This window comes from Procambarus clarkii, chromosome 43 (assembly GCF_040958095.1).
Source record: "Procambarus clarkii isolate CNS0578487 chromosome 43, FALCON_Pclarkii_2.0, whole genome shotgun sequence".
NCBI lineage: Eukaryota > Metazoa > Arthropoda > Malacostraca > Decapoda > Cambaridae > Procambarus > Procambarus clarkii.
Window position 1 is genome coordinate 18,944,600 of NC_091192.1, and position 24,858 is coordinate 18,969,457.

A 24,858-nucleotide genomic window follows, 5' to 3' on the forward strand; every position below is an offset into this window, starting at 1 on the left:
GAGAAGAAAACCTTAAACTAAGAGGCGGCAATAAACCAGGCAGCTTTGGAAGGCTTCGAAATTACCAGAGATGAAGTTGGAAGATATTTGTCGGATCTGGACGTGAGAGGCTGTTGGACCAGAGGGAATCTCACCATTGATACTAAAGTGTGCGCAGAACCCCTTTGCTTGCTCTTACGAACCTTACCTCCTCTGGAGGTTAATCTTTATTATAAAGTGTTCATTAATATGAAGGAGTTGATTAGAGAATGTTTTCTTGAAAGAAATCTGGAGGTGGGAGGCCGCGAGTGACGTATCACTCCGCCAGTAAAGTAGTGCCCTTCAGCTGGAGATCCTTCGTGAGTAATGTGTACTGGAATAGCCAAACTGTGTGAGGGAACAGTGGACTCCGTCAGAAGACCTGCATGAGGAATGTTGTTAATGGAGCTATTAAGGAGTTTGATTGCGAATGTTGAAGACTGGAGTATTAAGAGGCAATGGCAACCGGGGGGGGGGGGGGGGGACGTCATTTTTTTGACCTGACGCGGAGCACCAGCTGTCTGACCGGTTCCTGTCTCCTGAGGGATTTTCCGGGCGTATAATCTGTTAAGCCACAGGGTTGCAAGGAAGGGTAGAATGCACTGATAGCCTACTGAATAGTTTCTGAGAGGGTCCAGATTTCCTATGGATTTATATAGGTGCGGCCCCGGTTGACAGAGGTAGTGCTGGGGTGCACAGTTTCACTGTTGGAGTAAGAGCTGTGTGGGAACCACAGCCAGTTTGCCTGATAAGATATAAGTTTGTTTTCCTTCTGAATGCATTCATTTTTAAGAAATTATTTATGTTATGTAATGTCGTGTTTGTTTATAAATATAACTCATCTTCTTGCTTGGCTTTTTCCCTACTCATTTTATTCCAATTGGCTCAAGCCAAAGCTTTATTGCCCTAGACAACAATAAAATACTTGACGACTACTTGACACATACCACTCTCCATGGTGAACAAGTCACCAGGAGACTTACCACAAATATGAAAGACGGCTAATGTAGTCCCAATATACACAAAGGGCAAGAGGCACTGAACTACAGGCCAGTGTCCCTAAACATATAGGACTTGAACCACAGGCCTTGTATACCAGGCAATGTGATGGAGAAGATCGCAAGAAAAATCTAGTAATTCATCTGGAGAGAGAGCACTTTGTGACTCGCCAACAACATGGGTTAAGGGATGCCAAATCTAGCTTCGCAGGTCTAACAATTCTACGACTAAGTGACAAAGCTTAAGCAAGAAAGGGTAGATTGCAATTTCTTGGACTGTCAGAAAGCCTTTGACACAGTACCCCATAAGAGGTTGGTATATTAGTTGGATAAACAGGCAGGAATAACTGGCAAGATGCTCAAGTGGATAAGGGAGTACCTAAACAATACGAAGCAGAGAGCTACTGTGACGGGAGACCCTGGAATGGCGTGATGTCACCAACGGAGTCCCTCAGGGTTCTGTACTCAGACCTATTCTATTTTTGATATACATAAATATTCTTTCGGGGAGTATACATTCATTCCTCTCTATTTTTGTTGATGATGCCAAAATTATGAGGAGGATTAAGTCACAGAGGGACAGCATGAGGCTTCAAGATGACCTGAACAAACTGAAAGAATGGTCCAACAAATGACTATTAGAGTTTAACCTGAGCAAACCCGAAATAAAGTAGGTGTAGGGATCAGGCCAGATACAAGGTACCATTTGGGAGCTGAAATCTTTCAAGCATCAGGAAGTGAGAAAGACTTGGGGTTGATATCACACCAGACCTGTCCCCTGAAGCCCACATCAAGATATCATCAGCGGCATATGCTAGGTAGGCCAATATAAGAACTACCTTTTAGAAACTTGTATAATGAATCATTTAGAACCATATACGTCAGACCTATCCTGGAGTGTGCAGCCCCAGCCTGGAGTCTATCTAGTCAAACAAGACTAAACTGGAGTAGATTCGAAGGCATACCACCGGAGTAGTACCCGAGCTGAAGGGGCATGAGCTACACAAGGAGACTAGGACACCGAACTCACATCGCTGGAAGTTAGGGGATACATGATCACCATATACAAGATTCTCAGATGAATTGATCGAGACAACAAAGACAGTTTATTTCACCCAGGTGGTACACGCACAAGAGGACACAGGTGGAACCGTGTACCCAGATGAGCCACACACACATTAGAAAGAACATTTCGAGTGTGTAAAGTTGTTAACAGATGGACTGCACTAGGCAGTGATGTGGTGGAGGCAGACTCCACACACAGTTTCAAGCGTAGACACGACAAATGCACCACCGCCCCTGAACTTACAACGTTGCCATCAAACACCGTGCACCTTACAAGTGTGATAAGATCACCGCCACATTAAAATATGGCCGGAGAACTAGGGGAAACAGCTGCCTTAGTGAAGCATGTGAGTGAGGAGGGGGATGTACTGACCTTGAGGCCATGGGAGGCGGCGAGGTCGGCGAAGAGCTGCTCGCTCTCCTGGTGGTGGGCGCGGTCCATGTAGAAGATGCCCGTAGCGTAGCGGCCAGGCTCCGGCAGACACACCTCCTGCTCCTCCCTGTGTCACAGACAGAGACAGAGTCAATCTTGTGAACAGCGAGACCATTAACAGTGTGTATATATATATATCATTATCTATAATTACATATTGAAGCCGTATAATTGGATCGAACCCGCATCACTGGACGCCAAGCACACGCACTACCTACTGGGCCATGATGAGCTTGCAGTAGGAGTACTTGGGCCGTGTACAAGGGTCCAAGACTTACCTCTCGCTGGGTTCAATATGAACCTCAATTACAGTCCCACGCAGGATCAGTGTTACCATGTATACTACTGTATAGGACTTAAGCAACACGTCACATGTGCACACGCGTAAACAATAAACGAATAGTTGTTTCATGTTGGGCTTCAGGCGCATCACCCTCTGGAGGGTTATTAAGGCCACCACCAGTGCCTGGCTGACCAACCTGCCAGTATACCACAGTGCCTGGCTGACCAACCAGCCAGTATACCACAGTGCCTGGCTGACCAGCCACCCAGTATACCACAGTGCCTGGCTGACCAACCAGCCAGTATACCACAGTGCCTGGCTGACCAACCACCCAGTATACCACAGTGCCTGGCTGACCAACCAGCCAGTATACCACAGTGCCAGGCTGACCAACCAGCCAGTATACCACAGTGCCTGGCTGACCAACCACCCAGTATACCACAGTGCCTGGCTGACCAACCAGCCAGTATACCACAGTGCCAGGCTGACCAACCAGCCAGTATACCACAGTGCCTGGCTGACCAACCAGCCAGTATACCACAGTGCCAGGCTGACCAACCAGCCAGTATACCACAGTGCCAGGCTGACCAACCAGCCAGTATACCACAGTGCCAGGCTGACCAACCAGCCAGTATACCACAGTGCCAGGCTGACCAACCAGCCAGTATACCACAGTGCCTGGCTGACCAACCAGCCAGTATACCACAGTGCCTGGCTGACCAACCAGCCAGTATACCACAGTGCCTGGCTGACCAACCAGCCAGTATACCACAGTGCCAGGCTGACCAACCAGCCAGTATACCACAGTGCCAGGCTGACCAACCAGCCAGTATACCACAGTGCCAGGCTGACCAACCAGCCAGTATACCACAGTGCCAGGCTGACCAACCAGCCAGTATACCACAGTGCCAGGCTGACCAACCAGCCAGTATACCACAGTGCCAGGCTGACCAACCAGCCAGTATACCACAGTGCCAGGCTGACCAACCAGCCAGTATACCACAGTGCCAGGCTGACCAACCAGCCAGTATACCACAGTGCCAGGCTGACCAACCAGCCAGTATACCACAGTACCAGGCTGACCAACCAGCCAGTATACTGGCTAACATAGTTCAAGACTAAACTCTGTATACTCACGATAAATACGGGTATACTCCTCAGTATCTTACCCAACCACTTGGCTTGGACGGTAGAGCAACGGTCTTCCTTCATGCAGGTCGGCGTTCAATTCCCGACCGTCCAAGTGATTGGGCACCATTCCCCTCCCTCGTCCCATCCCTAATCGTTAACCAGACCCCTTCCAAGTGCTATATAGTCGTAATGACAGTGCTTTCCCGACACACAGTCTCGCTCCTGTGCCAGGTAAGTCCAGTACGGGCTCACCATAGCCCGTGCTACTTGGAACTTGTTCCGAGTGGCTGAATCTATAGCAACAACAAGGTGCTTTTCCCTGATAATTCCTTCCCCAGTATCTTAAAGTTGATTTCAAGTCTGAGAAGTAAATCTAAGTCAGTGGGTTTAATGCATTGCTTTTATTGGCAGGTAAGTTGTCAGTGTGCCAGTTCTAACCAGCTGATCAGAATTACATTTCACCTTTTGTAAATGCACATTAATGACACTATGTAAAAGACACACCGAGCACTTTATGTAGGGCATACGTAAATCTGTGTATCTATGTATTTACGTATGTAGGTTAGCTTAGCATTTTAAAAGCACCGAAACACCTTCTGTGGTTGAGTGTTCAATAAACCCCTGAACTATATGTTTAAACACATCTCTAACCCTGTCCATGGAGGACAGAAGAAAATGTATATATGCTGGTTAGCATTGTAAATGTGTGGCCACGTCTGTGGTGGAAATTAAAAAAAATAAACAGGAATATTGACAATTTTATCCATTAACCCTTCCCCCCCCCCCCCACCCCCCTCACGTCGTTATAGTAATGTTTTCTTTCTTGAGAGTGTTGTGACCTAGACCTCCAGAGCTTCTCAAGGACAGTACCACACACACTGCCTCCCACCTGTATATGCCCGCCTACAACACTTATCTTTATATAAGCGGCACACGTCAGTACACGACAGCCTCACAGCTATGATACCCAGCAAAAGGGGGGGGGAAGTAAGGGGGCGTCCGAGGGGGCGGGGGAAGTAAGGGGGCGTCCGAGGGGGCGGGGGAAGTAAGGGGGGTAACGTCCAGCCCAATACAACCTGGCTACTGGTAGGCTCTCCTCGGTTATACAGAAATAGCTGGGATGTTAACCACGTGGCTGAACAACTAGTTGCTGGGGTATTAACCACGTGGCTGAACAACCAGTTGCTGGGATGTTAACCACGTGGCTGAACAACCAGTTGCTGGGGTGTCAACCACGTGGCTGAACAACCAGTTGCTGGGGTGTCAACCACGTGGCTGAACAACCAGTTGCTGGGGTGTCAACCACGTGGCTGAACAACCAGTTGCTGGGATGTTAACCACGTGGCTGAACAACCAGTTGCTGGGATGTTAACCACGTGGCTGAACAACCAGTTGCTGGGGTGTTAACCACGTGGCTGAACAACCAGTTGCTGGGATGTTAACCACGTGGCTGAACAACCAGTTGCTGGGGTGTTAACCACGTGGCTGAACAACCAGTTGCTGGGGTGTTAACCACGTGGCTGAACAACCAGTTGCTGGGGTGTTAACCACGTGGCTGAACAACCAGTTGCTGGGGTGTTAACCACGTGGCTGAACAACCAGTTGCTGGGGTGTTAACCACGTGGCTGAACAACCAGTTGCTGGGGTGTTAACCACGTGGCTGAACAACCAGTTGCTGGGGTGTTAACCACGTGGCTGAACAACCAGTTGCTGGGGTGTTAACCACGTGGCTGAACAACCAGTTGCTGGGGTGTTAACCACGTGGCTGAACAACCAGTTGCTGGGATGTTAACCACGTGGCTGAACAACCAGTTGCTGGGATGTTAACCACGTGGCTGAACAACCAGTTGCTGGGGTGTTAACCACGTGGCTGAACAACCAGTTGCTGGGGTGTTAACCACGTGGCTGAACAACCAGTTGCTGGGATGTTAACCACGTGGCTGAACAAGCAGCTGCAAGTTATCGCGAACAATCCAAGTGGGTGGTTATGCAGGAAGAACAATTAAGCGACTGTGAGAAGGCACTCGGGTAATGTTTACATGCGATCCTCTGTGTGTGTACTGGCCTAGTTGATCTTACGGGGGTTCAGCTTGGGCTCTCTGGTCCCGCCTCTCAGCTGGTGTACAGATGCCCGAGGTAAAGACCACGAGACCGTCCTGCAGAGGGGCTTCCTTCGCCTCATTGAGAAACACGTGGTCAAGGTCCCACCCAGAATGAACCATTTGTCAGTTACTTTGACTTACTTAATGAAGCCATTTGTGTGGCAAGACTGACTTTACCTGCCCCTCGGCCAGTCCTGGGCGAGGGGCTGGTGACACCTGTTTCATGCCAGGTATTAATTACACTTTGTGAACTACTCAACATTACAAAATTGCCGCCTGACGTCATCTACTTTGTTTTCTACTTTTCTCATCCATAAATACAGATGTGAAAATTATATATCTGGTAATTTTGCACTAAACGTTTGGTCTTTAAGCACAGGTAAGCATCCTATAATACTTTAATGTATCAATCCGTCAAGATGTTGTACAACGTGTTATAACATTTATTCGAGGGTCGGGGAATGCAGTGTACACACATGTACATTCATGTGTGTGAATGCAGTGATCCACACATGTACATTCATGTGTGTGAATGCAGTGTACACACATGCAGTACAACCCGGTTGGTGCGGCTCTTGTATGAACACTGCATGTGGTAATGTGGTGGTGATTGGTGGTGGTGATTGATGCTGGTGGTTGGCCTGTGTCTCGTCAGTGTCCAGAGTGGGGGGACTATATTGACCACCTTGTATACATGCACAAATATTGTATACATGGTTTATATATACAAGAACCATGTGTTCTTGTTCCCTTCTAATTAATATTTCCCAGTTGGCTGTCACACTGGCTTAGGGGTTTCCAGGTTGGCTGTCACACTGGCTTAGGGGTTTCCAGGTTGGCTGTCACACTGGCTTAGGGGTTTTCCAGGTTGGCTGTCACACTGGCTTAGGGGTTTCCAGGTTGGCTGTCACACTGGCTTAGGGGTTTCCAGGTTGGCTGTCACACTGGCTTAGGGGTTTCCAGGTTGGCTGTCACACTGGCTTAGGGGTTTCCAGGTTGGCTGTCACACTGGCTTAGGGGTTTCCAAGTTGGCTGTCACACTGGCTTAGGGGTTTCCAAGTTGGCTGTCACACTGGCTTAGGGGTTTCCAAGTTGGCTGTCACACTGGCTTAGGGGTTTCCAGGTTGGCTGTCACACTGGCTTAGGGGTTTCCAAGTTGGCTGTCACACTGGCTTAGGGGTTTCCAAGTTGGCTGTCACACTGGCTTAGGGGTTTCCCAGTTGGCTGTCACACTGGCTTAGGGGTTTCCCAGTTGGCTGTCACACTGGCTTAGGGGTTTCCCAGTTGGCTGTCACACTGGCTTAGGGGTTTCCAAGTTGGCTGTCACACTGGCTTAGGGGTTTCCAAGTTGGCTGTCACACTGGCTTAGGGGTTTCCAAGTTGGCTGTCACACTGGCTTAGGGGTTTCCAAGTTGGCTGTCACACTGGCTTAGGGGTTTCCAAGTTGGCTGTCACACTGGCTTAGGGGTTTCCAAGTTGGCTGTCACACTGGCTTAGGGGTTTCCAAGTTGGCTGTCACACTGGCTTAGGGGTTTCCAAGTTGGCTGTCACACTGGCTTAGGGGTTTTCCATCATTAACTTTCCTTCCCTGTGCACTGTGACTAACAACCACATTGCTTGTTGCTGTAGTCCTACTGTACTGCCACCAGACGCCACCGCGTCCTCACGTGAAGTATTTTTGGCGGGATCGACCAAGCCGGTAAAAATGTAACGTATTAGTGTAAATTAAAGCACCTTAATACAGATGTTTACTATGCTTTACCTCTCTCTCCACTCACCCTCCTTCCCCCCATCCCGCCTTGGTCACCTCCTTGTAAGGAAGGCTCCAACACGCACCCAAACGTTTCCACTCCCATTACGCAAGTGGGTTCCTTCATAACTATATACATCACACGGCCACACACAGACAAAGACAGAAGCATAAAGCAACACACTCAAACACATGCTTACCCTCACGAGGGCATAACAGCACGTCTCCCACACAGGTAAACAAACCTCTCAACATGGTCTCAAAGGTCACCGGTCACGTGATAACCTCCCCACAACCCCAGGAACCTGTACACCTCTTAATTGACGGTTGAGAGGCGGGACCAAAGAGCCAGAGCTCAACCCCCGCAAACACAACTAGGTAAATTAAGCAATTAGGTAAGTACACACACACTATCCACTACGGCGGGAAAACAAACAAAATCTGAAAGTGTCCAAAACCGGTTGGGAAACCCCCGCAGGTTGACGTTAAGTGAAGGTGGTTGCCAAGGTACACACCACACCGGTCATGAACACGTGTACACACCCACGTGTACACCCGCCCCTCATGTACGCAGGTAACCTCCCCCCCCCCCCTCCGCCAAACACGGACCAGGCACTAGTAGGTCAGCAGACGTGGACACTAGCAACAACAACATGTACATGAATGTGAAGGCAGCAGGTGAAAGTAACAGTGAAATAAACAGTCTAGCAAAAGGGAACCAGCACAAGGTGAACCACAGACTGAGGTACACCAGAGTGTACCGGGCTGTGAGGTACACCAGACAGTGTACCGGGCCTCAACACGGGCTGTGGGGTACACCAGACAGTGTACCGGGCCTCAACACGGGCTGTGGGGTACACCAGACAGTGTACCGGGCCTCAACACGGGCTGTGGGGTACACCAGACAGTGTACCGGGCCTCAACACGGGCTGTGAGGTACACCAGACAGTGTACCGGGCCTCAACACGGGCTGTGGGGTACACCAGACAGTGTACCGGGCCTCAACACGGGCTGTGGGGTACACCAGACAGTGTACCGGGCCTCAACACGGGCTGTGGGGTACACCAGACAGTGTACCGGGCCTCAACACGGGCTGTGGGGTACACCAGACAGTGTACCGGGCCTCAACACGGGCTGTGAGGTACACCAGACAGTGTACCGGGCCTCAACACGGGCCGTGAGGTACACCAGACAGTGTACCGGGCCTCAACACGGGCTGTGAGGTACCACCAGACAGTGTACCGGGCCTCAACACGGGCCGTGAGGTACACCAGACAGTGTACCGGGCCTCAACACGGGCTGTGAGGTACACCAGACAGTGTACCGGGCCTCAACACGGGCTGTGGGGTACACCAGACAGTGTACCGGGCCTCAACACGGGCTGTGAGGTACACCAGACAGTGTACCGGGCCTCAACACGGGCTGTGGGGTACACCAGACAGTGTACCGGGCCTCAACACGGGCCGTGAGGTACACCAGACAGTGTACCGGGCCTCAACACGGGCCGTGAGGTACCACCAGTGTACCGGGCCTCAACATGGGCCGTGAGGTACCGGAGCCCCGCCCGGTCAAGACAATGAGAATATCATATTACATATGAGAATATGATAATATAATGATTCTCATAATATTCTCATAGTCAAGACAAAAGGTTAGCATATAACAATTTCTTAATAATCCCACATTTGAATGTCAAGGATTTCAAGAGAAATAGCAGCACAATATTACTTCTAAATGGCCAGACATTGAGAGAGAGCCATGCCAGGCCGCCCACCACCACCACCACCACGCCAGGCCGCCCACCACCACCACCACCACGCCAGGCCGCCCACCACCACCACCACCACGTCAGGCCGCCCACCACCACCCCAGGCCGCCCACCACCACCACCATGCCAGGCCGCCCACCACCACCACCACCACCACGCCAGGCCGCCCACCACCACCACCACCACGCCAGGCCGCCCACCACCACCCCAGGCCGCCCACCACCACCACCATGCCAGGCCGCCCACCACCACCACCACCACGCCAGGCCGCCCACCACCACCACCACCACCACGCCAGGCCGCCCACCACCACCACCACCACCACGCCAGGCCGCCCACCACCACCACCACCACCACGCCAGGCCGCCCACCACCACCACCACGCCAGGCCGCCCACCACCACCCCAGGCCGCCCACCACCACCACCATGCCAGGCCGCCCACCACCACCATCACTGTGCCTGGCGACCTTGTCACTATTCTTACACCTTCACCAACCAACTGCAGAATACTTATCAAAGTATAGCAGTCATCAATAAAACAACACACACAGCTGGCAGCAATATATATACCCACAATGAGGCATGCGCGGAATATGAACTTTCAAGTAACAGCTAACAATTTAATCTAATGGTCAAATGACGCGCGTGCGCGCACACAAACTATTTCATAAAAGGCTCTTGAAAAAATTGGAGCAACAGGCAGAAACAACAGGTAAGGTGCCCCAGTGGATAAGGGAGTATCTACGCAACAGGAAACGGCCAGTAACTGAGGGGGGGAGACATTAGTGGCATGATGTCACCAGCGGAGTGCCACAGAGCTTTGTACTTGAACCCATCCTCTAATATATGTATACGATCTTCCAGAAAAAATTAACTTGGTATTCTAAATGTTTGGTGGTGAAGCAAAAATTATGGGAAGACTCAAAACACAGGAAGACAGACAGACCACAAAACAAGGACAAACTTGGGGAACGGTCTAGAAAATGTCTACCAACTTTTACCTCAAGTAAGTGTAAAGTAATGAAGATAGGTGTAGGGACCAGGAGGCCAGTTACATGGTACCCTTTGGGAGATGAAATTCAAGAATCAGAGTGAGAAAGACCTGGGGGTTGATATCACGTCCAGACCTGTCCCCTGAGGCCCACATCAAGATATCATCAGCGGTGTATGCCAGGTTGGCCAACATAAGAACTGACTTTAGAAACTTGTGTAAGGAATCCTTCCGAACCTTGTATACCACATGTCAGACCAATGCTGGAGTATGCAGCTCCAGCGTGAAGTCCATATCCGGTCAAGCACAAGACTAAATTTGATTTATTCAAAGGTATGCCACCAGACTAGTACCCGAGCTGAGAGGTATGAGCTACGAGGAGACACTACGGGAACTAAACCTCACGTCGCTGGAAGAGACAGGAGTTAAGGAAGACATGTTGCCACATTTTGTTGGAATCTGGAAATGAACGAGCAGATGTGCTGAATGTCCAGGGTCTGAAGGAAGCCATGTTGAATACTTCCTTCCCAAAGAACTTTTCACAGTTCAAGAGGCATCATCAGCCACCACCACCACCGTGACACGGTAAGAGAATAATACCATAAACTGTTCACTGGTTCCAGGCAGTTGCAGCCGGGAACGTCACTCGTTACGGACGAAAAGGAGGTGGGTTGAGGGAAACGATCAGTAATAACTAGTAATGGTCATGATACATGTACAGTGTGTCGAGAGGGAAACAGCCAAGCAGTAGAGGTGCCGGACGAGAGGACGGAGTCTGGACCACTGGCTCCAGACTCTCCTACTGAGACACGTTAAAAATGTGTACAGAAATAAATCCTACACCGAGTTACCAAAACACTGCCAAATGTAGATTTGATAACTGTCTTTAGTATACTTTGTCCTTCTTCCCCTCCTCCTTGCACCTGCAAGATAGCGTTAGTTCGTAAGATTTGTTTCTAAATTTTGCTTTTAAGATGTTAAGGCCTCATTTGACAGTGTTGTTGTCTTCCCCCCCCCCCCTGAGAAAGCAGGGGGGGGAAGGAAGGGGGAGTAGAGAAAGCAGGGGGGGGGAAGGAAGGGGGAGTAGAGAAAGCAGGGGGGGGGGGAAGGAAGGGGGAGTAGAGAAAGCAGGGGGGGGGGGGAAGGAAGGGGGAGTAGAGAAAGCAGGGGGGGGAAGGAAGGGGGAGTAGAGATAGCAGGGGGGGGGGGAAGGAAGGGGGAGTAGAGAAAGCAGGGGGGGGGAAGGAAGGGGGAGTAGAGAAAGCAGGGGGGGGAAGGAAGGGGGAGTAGAGATAGCAGGGGGGGGAAGGGGGAGTAGAGAAAGCAGGGGGGAAGGAAGGGGGAGTAGAGAAAGCAGGGGGGGGGGAAGGAAGGGGGAGTAGAGAAAGCAGGGGGGGAAGGAAGGGGGAGTAGAGATAGCAGGGGGGGGGGGGAAGGAAGGGGAGTAGAGAAAGCAGGGGGGGAAGGAAGGGGGAGTAGAGAAAGCAAGGGGGGGGGAAGGAAGGGGGAGTAGAGAAAGCAGGGGGGGGGGGAGGAAGGGGGAGTAGAGAAAGCGGTGTTGTGGAAAATTCCACTCGTTAATATTATCATCATCTAAGGAATGAATTATTCCATATCATATTTATATATCAGAATCATATCAGATTCATTATCTGCATTATCAGATAATCATGATTCATTATGATTATCTTCAAATCGATCATATCTGCTGATTTAAGATTCATTTGTATCTACATTAGCAGCCTACATGACCATTTGGTCAATGACACTATTGAGCTCAGTCTCCATTACATTGTACATGTGATTGCCAGAATCTAGAAGCTTCCAGGTAATAAAAAATAATGCTGGAACCTAAGTTATAGCTTCCAGTGATATAATTTCAAAATGCTTAATAAAGACCAAAAGGTACTATTGAGTAACGCGGGTGGAGCAGAACCGTCGGGTAGCTGGCGGCCTCGTGTTTACATTCAGGAGTCTTGTGTGTAGGGCTGGAGACTTTTCCAGCAAGATATTTACACACAAACTGTTGATAATCTTCAGTGATAGCTCCCTAAATACTGGGAGAGTGACAACTGTAAAAAGGGAGGAATTCCTGGTACATATATACAAAACCAAGAGTAGTGGTGCACCAACTAGTGATCTGGAGGCGCCACCATCACCTCATCTACCAAGTGAGACGCAGCAACACGCACTCATATCTGAGCAAGCAACTAGAATCATTTACAGCAACCATGTGACATCAAATCAACAACATCAAGCTGCCATATCATCATCAAAACACAGTCTGGTCTCAGCAAGAGGAACATCAGGCTACTATCAGATAGGTTCTAATTCTCAATTCCGGATAAGTTATTAATTCTTTTAGAGTATAGATTGGCCAATTAGCATGCTTTAACACATCAATACATCCATATATATAAATAGAGAGTTGTTAGGCAGCGAGGCAGCGCCTCGTCATCAGTAAGTTCTGACCTACTCATGCAGTAACTGAGCTTATATTCCTGAATATTTATATCTTGTGTATATAATTCTTTATCATAAATTATCATACATTTAATTGCCTTATCCATTATCTTAAATTATCAAGTTAGTTTATTTAATTGCATATAATTATTTTTGTATGCAAATTTACATATACGTTGTGTAATTATTCCTCGTGTGCAACAACAAAGATATTCCTAGGACTAGGCTAGAGAGAGTAATTCAGATCCTAGATCATGATCCTTACCAGTGCTTGCAGTCAGAGCCGTTTTATCATATCCAGGTTTAAATTACATGTTAAATGTGTGGGTGGACCTGATCAACCAGGCTGTGATTCATACGTCAGGCTGCGAGCAGCCGCGTCAAATAGCCTGGTTGATCAGTCCAAGGAGGAGCGACCGGGCCGCGGAAACACTTCAAGGTAAGGTACCCGCAGGGATATTGTGTTCTGCAGTTCATGAGCCAGATGAGCCTTAAGGACCCTACCTGCCCCACAGCCCATTACCAGTATCAAGGTCACAGAGGAGTGGACTTAACAGTCCAGCACAGAAACCTTGCATGCAGCTAAGACCTTAATTATCTTGTACTTATTAACAAATTCAATAATTATTTAATTTTCAATTCATGATTCAAGTAAGCACATTTTTGTCCTGTGTAATTCTGTTCATGCCTCCAATCCCGGTATATTCCCCCACATGGGTGAGGGGGGGAGGGGGAAAGGGGGGTGATGGGGGGGGGCAGGAGGAGGTAGATGGAAGAGCGGAGTCAGCAAGAGCGGGGCAGAGTGCACAAAATGCACTAAGTGAGGTGTAAAAGTGAAGGGAGGTGGAGGGGCCCGGGATGTAAACATGCCGAGCCAAAACAACAAAATGTGTGGCGACCCAGACTGTCAGGCTGCCAGGCGCCAGCGCACTCATGACAAGTGCCCCCCCCCCACCCTAGGTGGGGGCGATGCCCCTGTACCTCCACAACACGCCCATTAACACCACCGTGAGGCACAGGTGCTCCCAGGCGTCTTCTCCCAATCTGTCATTCCGTAAATAACGCAACAGTTTTGCCTAAGCTGACAAGTAGGAGCCCAAGCAACCCACCTTAACCATCAGTGTCGACGCACACAAGACCTTAATAATACGGTGCTTTAAATTTAATTAATACGCCGCATCTTTACCAGATTGGTCCATTCCGTAAATAATGGATTGTATTATGGGAGAGGCGGCGACCCGGAGGTGTTGAAGCGCCACCCACACTTTCACCGGCCGCCACCCGCGGCGCCACTGTCTACAACCACGCCGTTATTATTAACGTACTTGTGCCTTAACTTAATATTACATTGCTACACACCTGTTATTGCAACACAGCTCCGTGACCACATGAGGCTAACCATAACTTGAGAATACTTATTGCCTGTATGCATTATAAATATTGCTGCAAGGAAGGTGGATGAATTCAAGAGGCACTTGGATAGGTTCTTGCAAGAAGTGCCGGACCAACCAGGCTGTAGTGGATATGTGGGCCTGCCGGCCGCTCCAAGCAACAGCCTGTTGGACCAAGTTAACAACAGTCGAGCCTGGCCTCAGACCAGGCGCGGGGAGTAGAATAAAATTTTAAATTTTGCCCCGGGGGCGAGTTGATTGGGCAGCGCCACTCATCCTGCGAGTGGACAGAGCCATGGCAGCATGTACAACACTCCCCAATAGGAAGAAAGCCCGCTGGGTTGTTCATCGAGAGTAGAACAACTAAAACCCTCTCCAGGTATGTACTTACAAGTTTGTGCTCTAGCTCCTTGCTTCCGCCTTTCCGTCTATCAGTACATTTTGTTTTATAATAACCAGTCATCCAATTTTTTTATTTTTTTAACATATGAGAGTATAGAAACATACGACTTTACTCTGATTCCTGTTAGCCGATTGAGAGCTTTCCAATCCCATAAGTCAAGGTAAACCTTACATGCAAGTTCACCATGGGAAACGACCCGTCAATCAGTTTACAACCACGTACCCAATTACTGCTGGATGAACAGAGGCGAACACTTGAGGATAGACATCTAGTCAATCCTCCCTGGCCTGGATTAGAACCCAGGACCAAAGTGCTAGTGAAGGGTGGGGGCGAGAGTTACCACCTCGCCACCAGGGACTACTACAGCACTATTGGTGGAGTGTGCAACAATTAACTGTTGCACAAAATAACGGGTTTTGTACTTTCATATTGTAGAAGGTCGAGGAAAACAAAGCAACAACTAAACTTAAACGTCGCAAGGCCTAGTACAGCACATACATACATACATACACAGAACATACATTTATAAATTTGGCCTAAGACGGCGAATATTAGGCCTACCGTGGATAATTTTGGTTAGATTGTAGAGTTAGTTAAACGTTATATTGTCAGTTGAAGAATACCAATAGTATCAATGTATACTATTGTGGGTACAACAGTCGGTTGTTGGACGATTGTTGTAAGAACTATCATATCCGGATGATGGGTTGAAATACAAAGCGAGGGTGATTACCAGGGTTGTTAAGACGAGGAGTTGAGCCACAGACGACCACACCAGCCAGGTGGTCGCCTGTGGAGGGCGTTTCGTCCAGTGTGGTCTCCCATCATAATACGATAATAATAAATCCTTCAGTGTGTCGGGAAGCAGGAGGCCAGAGTGTACGAGTACACCTTAGTCTCTTATCGTGCCCCCCCCCACCACCTTCAGTGTGTCGGGAAGCAGGAGGCCAGAGTGTACGAGTACACCTTAGTCTCTTATCGTGCCCCCCCCCCCACCACCTTCAGTGTGTCGGGAAGCAGGAGGCCAGAGTGTACGAGTACACCTTAGTCTGTTATCGTGCCCCCACCCCCCCCCCCACCAAGAGTCTAATAACTAACCCCGCCCAGCATACAACCTTCTATCTTGAGGTTATCTTGAGATGATTTCGGGGCTTTTAGTGTCCCCGCGGCCCGGTCCTCGACCAGGCCTCCACCCCCAGGAAGCAGCCCGTGACAGCTGGCTAACACCTAGGTACCTATTTTACTGCTAGGTAGCAGGGGCATAGGGTGAAAGAAACTCTGCCCATTGTTTCTCGCCGGCGCCCGGGATCGAACCCGGGACCACAGGATCACAAGCCAGCGTGCTGTCCGCTCGGCCGACCGGCTCCCAACCGGCACCTTACCGGCACCTTACAACAACTTGACAAACTCCTCAGTACCTACTTGCTGCTAGGTGAACAGATGCATTAGGTGAAATTAAATGTGCCCAACCACTTCCGTTCCGCCCTTTTGATGAGAGAGTTGTTATAGGTACTCCCACTTTCCACTGCCAATGTTACTTGCACAGACATACATTACATTAGACAGTCAGTTAAAGAGGCAGGGTCCAAGAGCTAATGGATCGATCCAACAGGTAGAAATAATGAGTACAAATAGTTAGTAGGTACTTTCGTACAGCAGTCGGTGATAGTTATGAAGGCAATTAGAAAGCCAAACACAAACTGGTTGAGAGAACCCTTGGAGTGGACCACCAAGAGTGGCACTGCTACACACACATCACAGTTGCACTTGACAACACTGCAGAACAACACCTGCAACACCTGGTGAAGTGTGGCAAGAGGCACATCGTACACAACACTTGTGTACGATGTCCACGTTTAATGTCAAGGGCCATACAGAAGATACCAGCTGCCCCAACACCCGTCCCAACCAGCACCAAGCTTAACACCGTCTAACACACACCAAGTAGAGGGCAGTGCCAGGATGACCACGGCCTCCCTCATGCCTTCTTGTGCCTCACCATACCCCGGGGCACCCAACAATCACGCCCCAACACACGGGCCTGGCGGCTGAGTGCACGCCACTCCAGATTCGTAATCCGAAGGTTCCGGGTTCGCTCACCGGCGGAGGCGGAAACAAGTGAGCAGAGTTTCTTTCATCTTGATGCACCTAGAAGTAAATAGGTACCTGGGAGTTAGACAGCCGCTACGGGCTGCTTCCTGGGGGTGTGTAAGAAAAAGGAGGCCTGGTCGAGGACCGGGCCGCGGGGACGCTAAGCCCCGAAATCTCAAGATAACTCGGGCCTCCCCCGCTACCACGTGGGCCAGGGGACCACCACGTGGGCCAGGGGACCACCACGTGGGCCAGGGGACCACCACGTGGGCCAGGGGACCACCACGTGGGCCAGGGGACCACCACCCGGGCCAGGGGACCACCACCCGGGCCAGGGGACCACCACCCGGGCCAGGGGACCACCACCCGGGCCAGGGGACCACCACCCGAGCCAGGGGACCACCACCCGAGCCAGGGGACCACCACCCGAGCCAGGGGACCACCACCCGAGCCAGGGGACCACCACCCGAGCCAGGGGACCACCACCCGAGCCAGGGGACCACCACCCGAGCCAGGGGACCACCACGTGGGCCAGGGGACCACCACGTGGGCCAGGGGACCACCACCCGAGCCAGGGGACCACCACCCGAGCCAGGGGACCACCACCCGAGCCAGGGGACCACCACCCGAGCCAGGGGACCACCACCCGAGCCAGGGGACCACCACCCGAGCCAGGGACCACCACGTGGCCCCCACAGTAGACAAGTTAACCTGCCGGAGAGAACACACGCTCACAGCGATAGTTGTCTCAGACACGAGGCCCTTCACAACCCACCAGCGGCTACACAACAAAGTGAGCGGGCGCGCGCGCCTTCCCAGAGTAGGCAGCCACACTTGCCTCCAGCCTCAGCCACCTTCCCAAGATCGTCCAGCGATGTGTGTAGTGTATGAATGTATCGTACTAGTCGGGGTCGGCCCCAGTGCCATCGTTAAATAAATATCTGCATCTATAGCGACCCTTACAATTTTCATGATCTGAAATCAGGGATGAGTTTTCTTAGAGATACGCGTTTCATTGCTTTGAAATATTACATTTCTGACAATGGGGGAGAGATGCAGGAGGGGAGAAAGGGGGAGGTGGGTAGGAGGGGAGAAGAGTGGAGGGGGGAAATGTTGCAGGTGAGGGAGGGAACTATTAGGGGTAAGCGCCAAGCCATTACCACTATAATGGCAGTACTGCATAATAAATTAACTAAGCCATCATCAGGGGCCACACTGTGTACACACCCGGGGGCCATCATCAGGGGCCACACTGTGTACACACCCGGGGGCCATCATCAGGGGCCACACTGTGTACACACCCGGGGGCCATCATCAGTGGCCACACTGTGTACACACCCGGGGGCCATCATCAGGGGCCACACTGTGTACACACACCCGGGGGCCATCATCAGGGGCCACACTGTGTACACACACCCGGGGGCCATCATCAGGGGCCACACTGTGTACACACCCGGGGGCCATCATCAGGGGCCACACTGTGTACACACACCCGGGGGCCATCATCAGGGGCCACACTGTGTACACACCCGGGGGCCATCATCAGGGGGCCACACTGTGTACACACCCGGGGGCCATCATCAGGGGCCACACTGTGTACACACCCGGGGGCCATCATCAGGGGCCACACTGTGTACACACCCGGGGGCCATCATCAGGGGCCACACTGTGTACACACCCGGGGGCCATCATCAGGGGCCACACTGTGTACACACCCGGGGGCCATCATCAGGGGCCACACTGTGTACACACCCGGGGGCCATCATCAGGGGCCACACTGTGTACACACCCGGGGGCCATCATCAGGGGCCACACTGTGTACACACCCGGGGGCCATCATCAGGGGCCACACTGTGTACACACCCGGGGGCCATCATCAGGGGGCACACTGTGTACACACCCGGGGGCCATCATCAGGGGCCACACTGTGGACACACCCGGGGGCCATCATCAGGGGGCCACACTGTGTACACACCCGGGGGCCATCATCAGGGGCCACACTGTGTACACACCCGGGGGCCATCATCAGGGGGCCACACTGTGTACACACCCGGGGGCCATCATCAGGGGCCACACTGTGTACACACCCGGGGGCCATCATCAGGGGGCCACACTAACACTAGGAGGCTCGGCCAACCACCTCAACTTCCTTGTTGTGACAGAGGCACCACCACTCGCGTGCCATTGTACCGAGTGACACACTTGGCACTGGACAGTCTACACTAACAATGCCCCTCAGCCTCGCCCCAGTGCTTCCTCGTCCCCCTCATATATATATACACCTCCTGCATCCCAAGTTATCTCCGCAAGTAATAAATGGTTGGCTAACTAGGGGGGGTAGACGAGTAGATAAGTAGGGGGTAGACGAATGGATTACTATAGAAATAGTGTGGATAACTAGCGGAATAGACTGGATAAATAGGAGTCGGGATAACTGTTGGCAGATGAATAATTAACCGCCGCCCTCCACGGTAAAAGAAAAAATAATTATTGAAATAATTATTGTAATAATTGTTTACCATATAATACTTGGTAATCCTGACATTTGGTCTCTCATACCTGGACCTTACCTTTAATGTGTTTCAGGAGTTGTGCTCACCCCTCCCCCCCCCCCGGTCAGGTGGTGGTGGTGGTTTAGATTCAGCCACTAAACAAAAGTTGCAAGTACTACGGGCTATGGTGATCCCGTCGTGAACTCGCCTGGCACAGGAGCGGGGCTGTAACCGGAGCTCAGGTGTGAATCAGTCAGATGTGCACAAACGTACCCACGTCTAACCTATCTTTGAGGCAAAACACTTCATTTTGTGACAATTTGGTCCAAGATCTTGATCAAATGTGCCAACATCAACACAGTTACATTTTTGCCTCAAAACATTGTTACTAAATATAATCTTGCCGTACAAATTCTGGTATTCATTAACGCCGACATAGGATGGGTTCCGAAAAAGATAAATCTTTCTTTAAAATTTAAAGTCTTTAAATTTTTCGAAAAACTCATTCCTTAAACTATGCAAATCTCGCTGCAGTTCCTTGTGTATCATCATAAAACTTGGGTAAGTCTTCAAGGAATTTCAAAGTTGACAAGTGTAAAAAGATTATGGTAAATTGTTTGTCGAAAAGTTGGAGTTTGATCTGGAAGGCGGGAACCACGTCACAAGCCCACCCCTTTACTGCGGCTTTGGCTCGTAATGTTGAGGTAATTCAAGTGTTCCATAATAGTCACCATTACAGAAGTCTATCAAGGTCTATAACAATTATCTCCCCGTTCATGCACCTTATTACATTCCTGGGGAAACATTTCCGCAGGCAGTTTACTCTAACACTTCAATACATTTTCAAAGTTTAACCATCGAACACCAGAGTGACACGGCATCCCTGGAATATCTCATTAAAAATAATAATAAATAAACAGTTGAACTGACTGTGTTTAAGATATCACTTCTAATAAAGTTCACGATCTTCACGACGATATCTATGACATCTTCCAGTATTAAATATTTTACTGCACAACACACGTGAATACTGTTATAGAACTTGTCAACTTAATAGATGGCGTTCACAGCCAGTTGTGTTCCTCTTAGCACCCACATGAGCCTTTCTTGCCGTCATGTCACCATAAGTCAAGCACACCTGCTTGAAGGGGTTCTCAGAGTTGTTCTACTACCCAAGCCTGACTTGTGAGGGTGTGGACCAACACACTGTTGCTTGAGGCGGCCCGCATACCCACCACAGCCTGGTTGGTGCGGCACTTCTTGAAGAAAACTTATCTAGTTTTCTCTTTATGTCCACGGTTGTTCGGGCACCACCAGCCAGGAGAATGCTCGGGTGTATTAGGAGAACCTTCAAGTCCACGGATTCCACCACAATCTGGAGGCCGGTGACTAAGTGGACAGCACGCTGGACACGTAATCTTGTGGTTCGGGGTTCGATACCCGGCGCCGGAGAGAAAAAAATGGGCATAGTTTCTTTCACCCTGATGCCCCTGTTACCTAGCAGTAAATAGGTACCTGGGAGTTAGAGAGCTGTTACGGGGTGCTTCCTGGGGGGGGGGGGGAAGTTGGAAAGAAAAATTTTTTTAGTAGTTAGTAAAAGTTTATCGATTGACAGTTGAGAGGCGGGCCGAAAGAGCAGAGCTCAACCGCCGCAAGCACAACTAGATGAATACAATGCTCATACTATTCAAATAAACTCATGGGGCTCGGGTGAATCGTCATGACGATATCACCCGCTTCGTAGCCAGCCGCCTGTCTTGTGGTGGAGAGTGAGGTTCCTATACCGGATGGTGGGACCTTCTGCAAGCTGCATCATAGCTGGCACAGGTGACGAGGCCTTCATATTAGACACCCAGGTCACAGCTGATAACTTCCCACTCTCCCGTCCACATCAGAGCAAGTGTGACAAGTACAGCACCCCAGAGATCCTTCAAAAGGTCAGGGAATACACCGGGAAGCACACAGCATCCGCCTCTTCAATAACCCTTAATTGGAGAGGAGGATGGTGCAGGGAGTGCGCGTGGTCTACAGGATATGGGTCTCACCAAGAGCGACCTTGAGATCTGCTCTGTGAAAGCCCTGACCTGGACATATTACATCTACAGAATATGGTCCAAGACCACTTCTAGGGGCAGACCACCTTAGTCTCAGGATCACCGTGCACAGGGTGCATAAGGGTTAATATAGTCTTGTTTAGGTGAACCGCAGCCAGGATAGCTGGCAGCCAACTATCTAAGTCGTCATCTGGAGTCCCACTTCTGCAAATGGTGTCTCACAGGAGGGTGGATGACCTGGCCGGAGCCCACGAGTGGGTAAGGCGGCGGCCGGAGGGACCCCCGGGCGCATACATGACAACCCTCCAGCTCCGGCACCTTGCTAGGAGCTTCCGCTTTGAATTGTTTTCCATGCATGTTGCTGTCAAGCTATCAAACCTGCCACTTAGGCAGCTTCTTGTTTGGCCCTCAGCTTTAAATTATTTTTTAATATACTGTGCACCCCTCACTGCCGTGTCCCATAAAAGAAAAAAACCCAATACAAAAGAATTTTCAATTTACATGTTATCTTAACTCTTGTGGGTTGAGAATGCCATTTACCATTTATATATATATATTTTTAGTTTGTGTTGTTAGTGAAATGTGCGCGCTTAGGGTTACTTCTTCCCATATGGGAGGACTGCTGCCCTCAAGCTATATAAAAACCCTAAACCCCCCCCCCCATCCTAAGTGGCAAGGGGAGTTAGGGGACAACAACAAATTCTGTTTAGATAGTACTTTTTGTAACTATTTGCATCATAGTACAAATATTGACGTACTAAGGAATTAGATAGTAGAACTTTGTACACTTTATAGAATCCGAAAAAAAATTAATCGAAAATACAACAAATATTGCTAGGCCTAATATGGCGCGCACGCGTACTATAGTAGGCCTTAGATATCCTGTATTAGGCCTAGGAAGGTTAGTTTAGCTTACTACCTTTGCAAAAAATATAAATTCTTTTCAGATCTGTCCAAATTCAATATGTCCGACTTCTACTGCCTAATTGCGTTAACCGTCTGTACATGTACTACGGTGCTCATAGTCACTAACTACCCAAACAGGAGGATGGGCGGAAAATTAGGTTGTGTCGTCGCGCCACAAGTACTACAGTACTATGTACCGACTTCCGCCTTCAAGGCAGCAAAGATTTGTGAAATATAGGGAATGCGGAACATTTACGACACATTTCTGTGTGCGCCGTAAGCGTGTTCCAGTAATTTGGAAGCCTTATGGATAAAGCTTCCAAATTACTGGAACCAAGTTCAAGTTCAAGTATGTTTATTGAGATAAGCAATAAATACATCTCAAAGGGATAAAGTAGCTTAGGCTATTTCTACCCCCCTTACTGGAACCGCCACAAAGCTGTCAAAAATGTACTCTCTAGACAAGAGAGTAGAGGTGTCACATAATATACTGTATACATGGAAGATGTTAGACGACCTGGTCCCAAATGTCAGCAGCAAAAATACCAATATAGTGGGGCGAACACTATGGGAGACCTGCAGAAGAGCGCCAGTGAAGAGTGACTGTCACCACAGGTACAATCACCTGGTACTGTAGGAACATCTGCCGTCCACAGCAAACATAGGAAATATTTCCGGAACAACAGTAGACATAATTCACTTATCACACGTTAGTGTGTTAGTAATAACAATAACGTGATGGAGCAATGAGAAAATTCCTAATCACGGCTCCTATGGATTTTCTCAAAAAGTGGACTTGTTCGAGAAAAAAATTATATGTTCCAGCAGTAAGTGGCGCAGGAAGTGTTTATTATTATTCTACCACAGACATGGCCACACATTTACCAAGTGCCTATTCCCCCTTATCCACGACATTTATCTCCATATTGCCTACAAGTCTATACCCATTTAGGATGCCTATTTTACAACTTAACTAACCAAATTAGAACAGCAATTAAGCATTACTCTCTCTCCTGTCTCATTTTATTGTGATTTCTGTCTGGAATAACAGCCAAATATATTACCAATTCTATTGCTACAAATTATTGATTATAAATAATCAAAACAGTTGCTCCAGGTTAAAGGTTACTGTGGTGCAGGCGGGTCCAGGGAACAAGAAGCCTAGTGTGAGGCAACACACCAACAGGTCCAGAGACAATAGCGCGGCTGGCCGTGCCGCCGCCGCCGCCCTCACACAATGGCGGGAGGGCGGCCACCTCCGCCTCACCCACCAACCTCTCCTACTGAAGCAAACTTGAAAAAATTATTTCAGGAATATTACCTCGGAAGGGAGACCAAGAGGGGAGTTTGTGATAAGTAACATGAAGGAGAGAGAGACAAAAGGATGAAAGAGGAATTAAAATAATGGCAATAAACAAACAAGTAGGTAAAGTAGGTGAGTGAGAGACAGAATGAGAGTGAGTGAGTGAATACTCTCACACTCCCCATATAATTTATTTTATATTTATTTTCTGAAATATATATATATATGCCTGAAAGGGTAAGATTCTAAACACGAATCTTTATTTCTTATGTTTTTCTTTACTGTCGAGAGAAGTTGAATAATTAACTCTCCAAAGTTCATTTTCACATTTAATATGGTCTGACGCCTAGGGATGCGTTTCGCCAGGCATTCCTTACATTTTCAAAGACAAATTTATAATGCTTTAGCAAGAGCTTATATTCTCTTGGGGTGAGGTGATACAAGACCAAACAGAATGCCTTAAAAGACACCAACGTCGTCTATGCCTTCATATGCTCGGGCACTTGGGGACTGTAAGCCCCAAAGATCAAAATATATAGGCAAGACAACAACGTCTCTCTCTAGGCAATTACCAATACACAAGCAACAGGGCTCCATCAAGGAGCATTTAATCTCCTCACACAATCAGACCTTCACCAGAGACATCTTAACAAGCAACACTGAAATAATCGACAGGTATAATGACAACAGGAGACTCGACATCAGCGAGGCCCTACACATCAAAAAGTCAAGACCAGCCATCAACAACCAGTTAACACAATTACATTCTACCAGCTTCAAGACCCAGAACCAACACAGACAATAGAAGCAAGAACATAGGCTATTAATAATAGCCTATTTATTTCCATTATGTTTCATCCACTTGTTCATCTCAATCACGTCCTGTACTTTAGAGTCATAAATAAGGAGGCTTTTAGGTAACTGTATACCGCCCATGTGAGGCCAGTTTTAGAGTACGACGCCCCATCGTGGAGCCCCCATGTAATAACACGCAAGGCATTTCGAAAAGGTGCAGAAGTTTGCAACAAGACTCGTCCTAGAATTGCGAGAGATGAGGTAGGAAGAGACTAAATGAACTAAGCCTGACGACGCTAGAAAGGAGGAGAAATCGAGGAGACATGATACAGAAGCATAAAATACTTAGGGGGGATTGGCAGGGTGGAAAAAAAAATGAGGAAATCGAATGGTTTACAATGAATACCAATAGAACAAGGG

General features: G+C 49.2%; 1 protein-coding gene across 1 annotated transcript in view; it reads right to left on the minus strand.

Annotated features, from left to right (window-relative positions):
* Window positions 1–593: 593 nt before the first annotated feature.
* Window positions 594–24,858, minus strand: part of LOC138350006 (ferredoxin-dependent glutamate synthase 1-like) — a 109,526-nt gene continuing 85,261 nt past the window's right edge. The window contains exon 4 of the mRNA XM_069300077.1: window positions 594–2,581. Within this exon, the coding sequence (XP_069156178.1) occupies window positions 2,380–2,581 (202 nt within the window). The 3' untranslated portion in view covers window positions 594–2,379. The remainder of the gene's footprint in view (window positions 2,582–24,858) is intronic.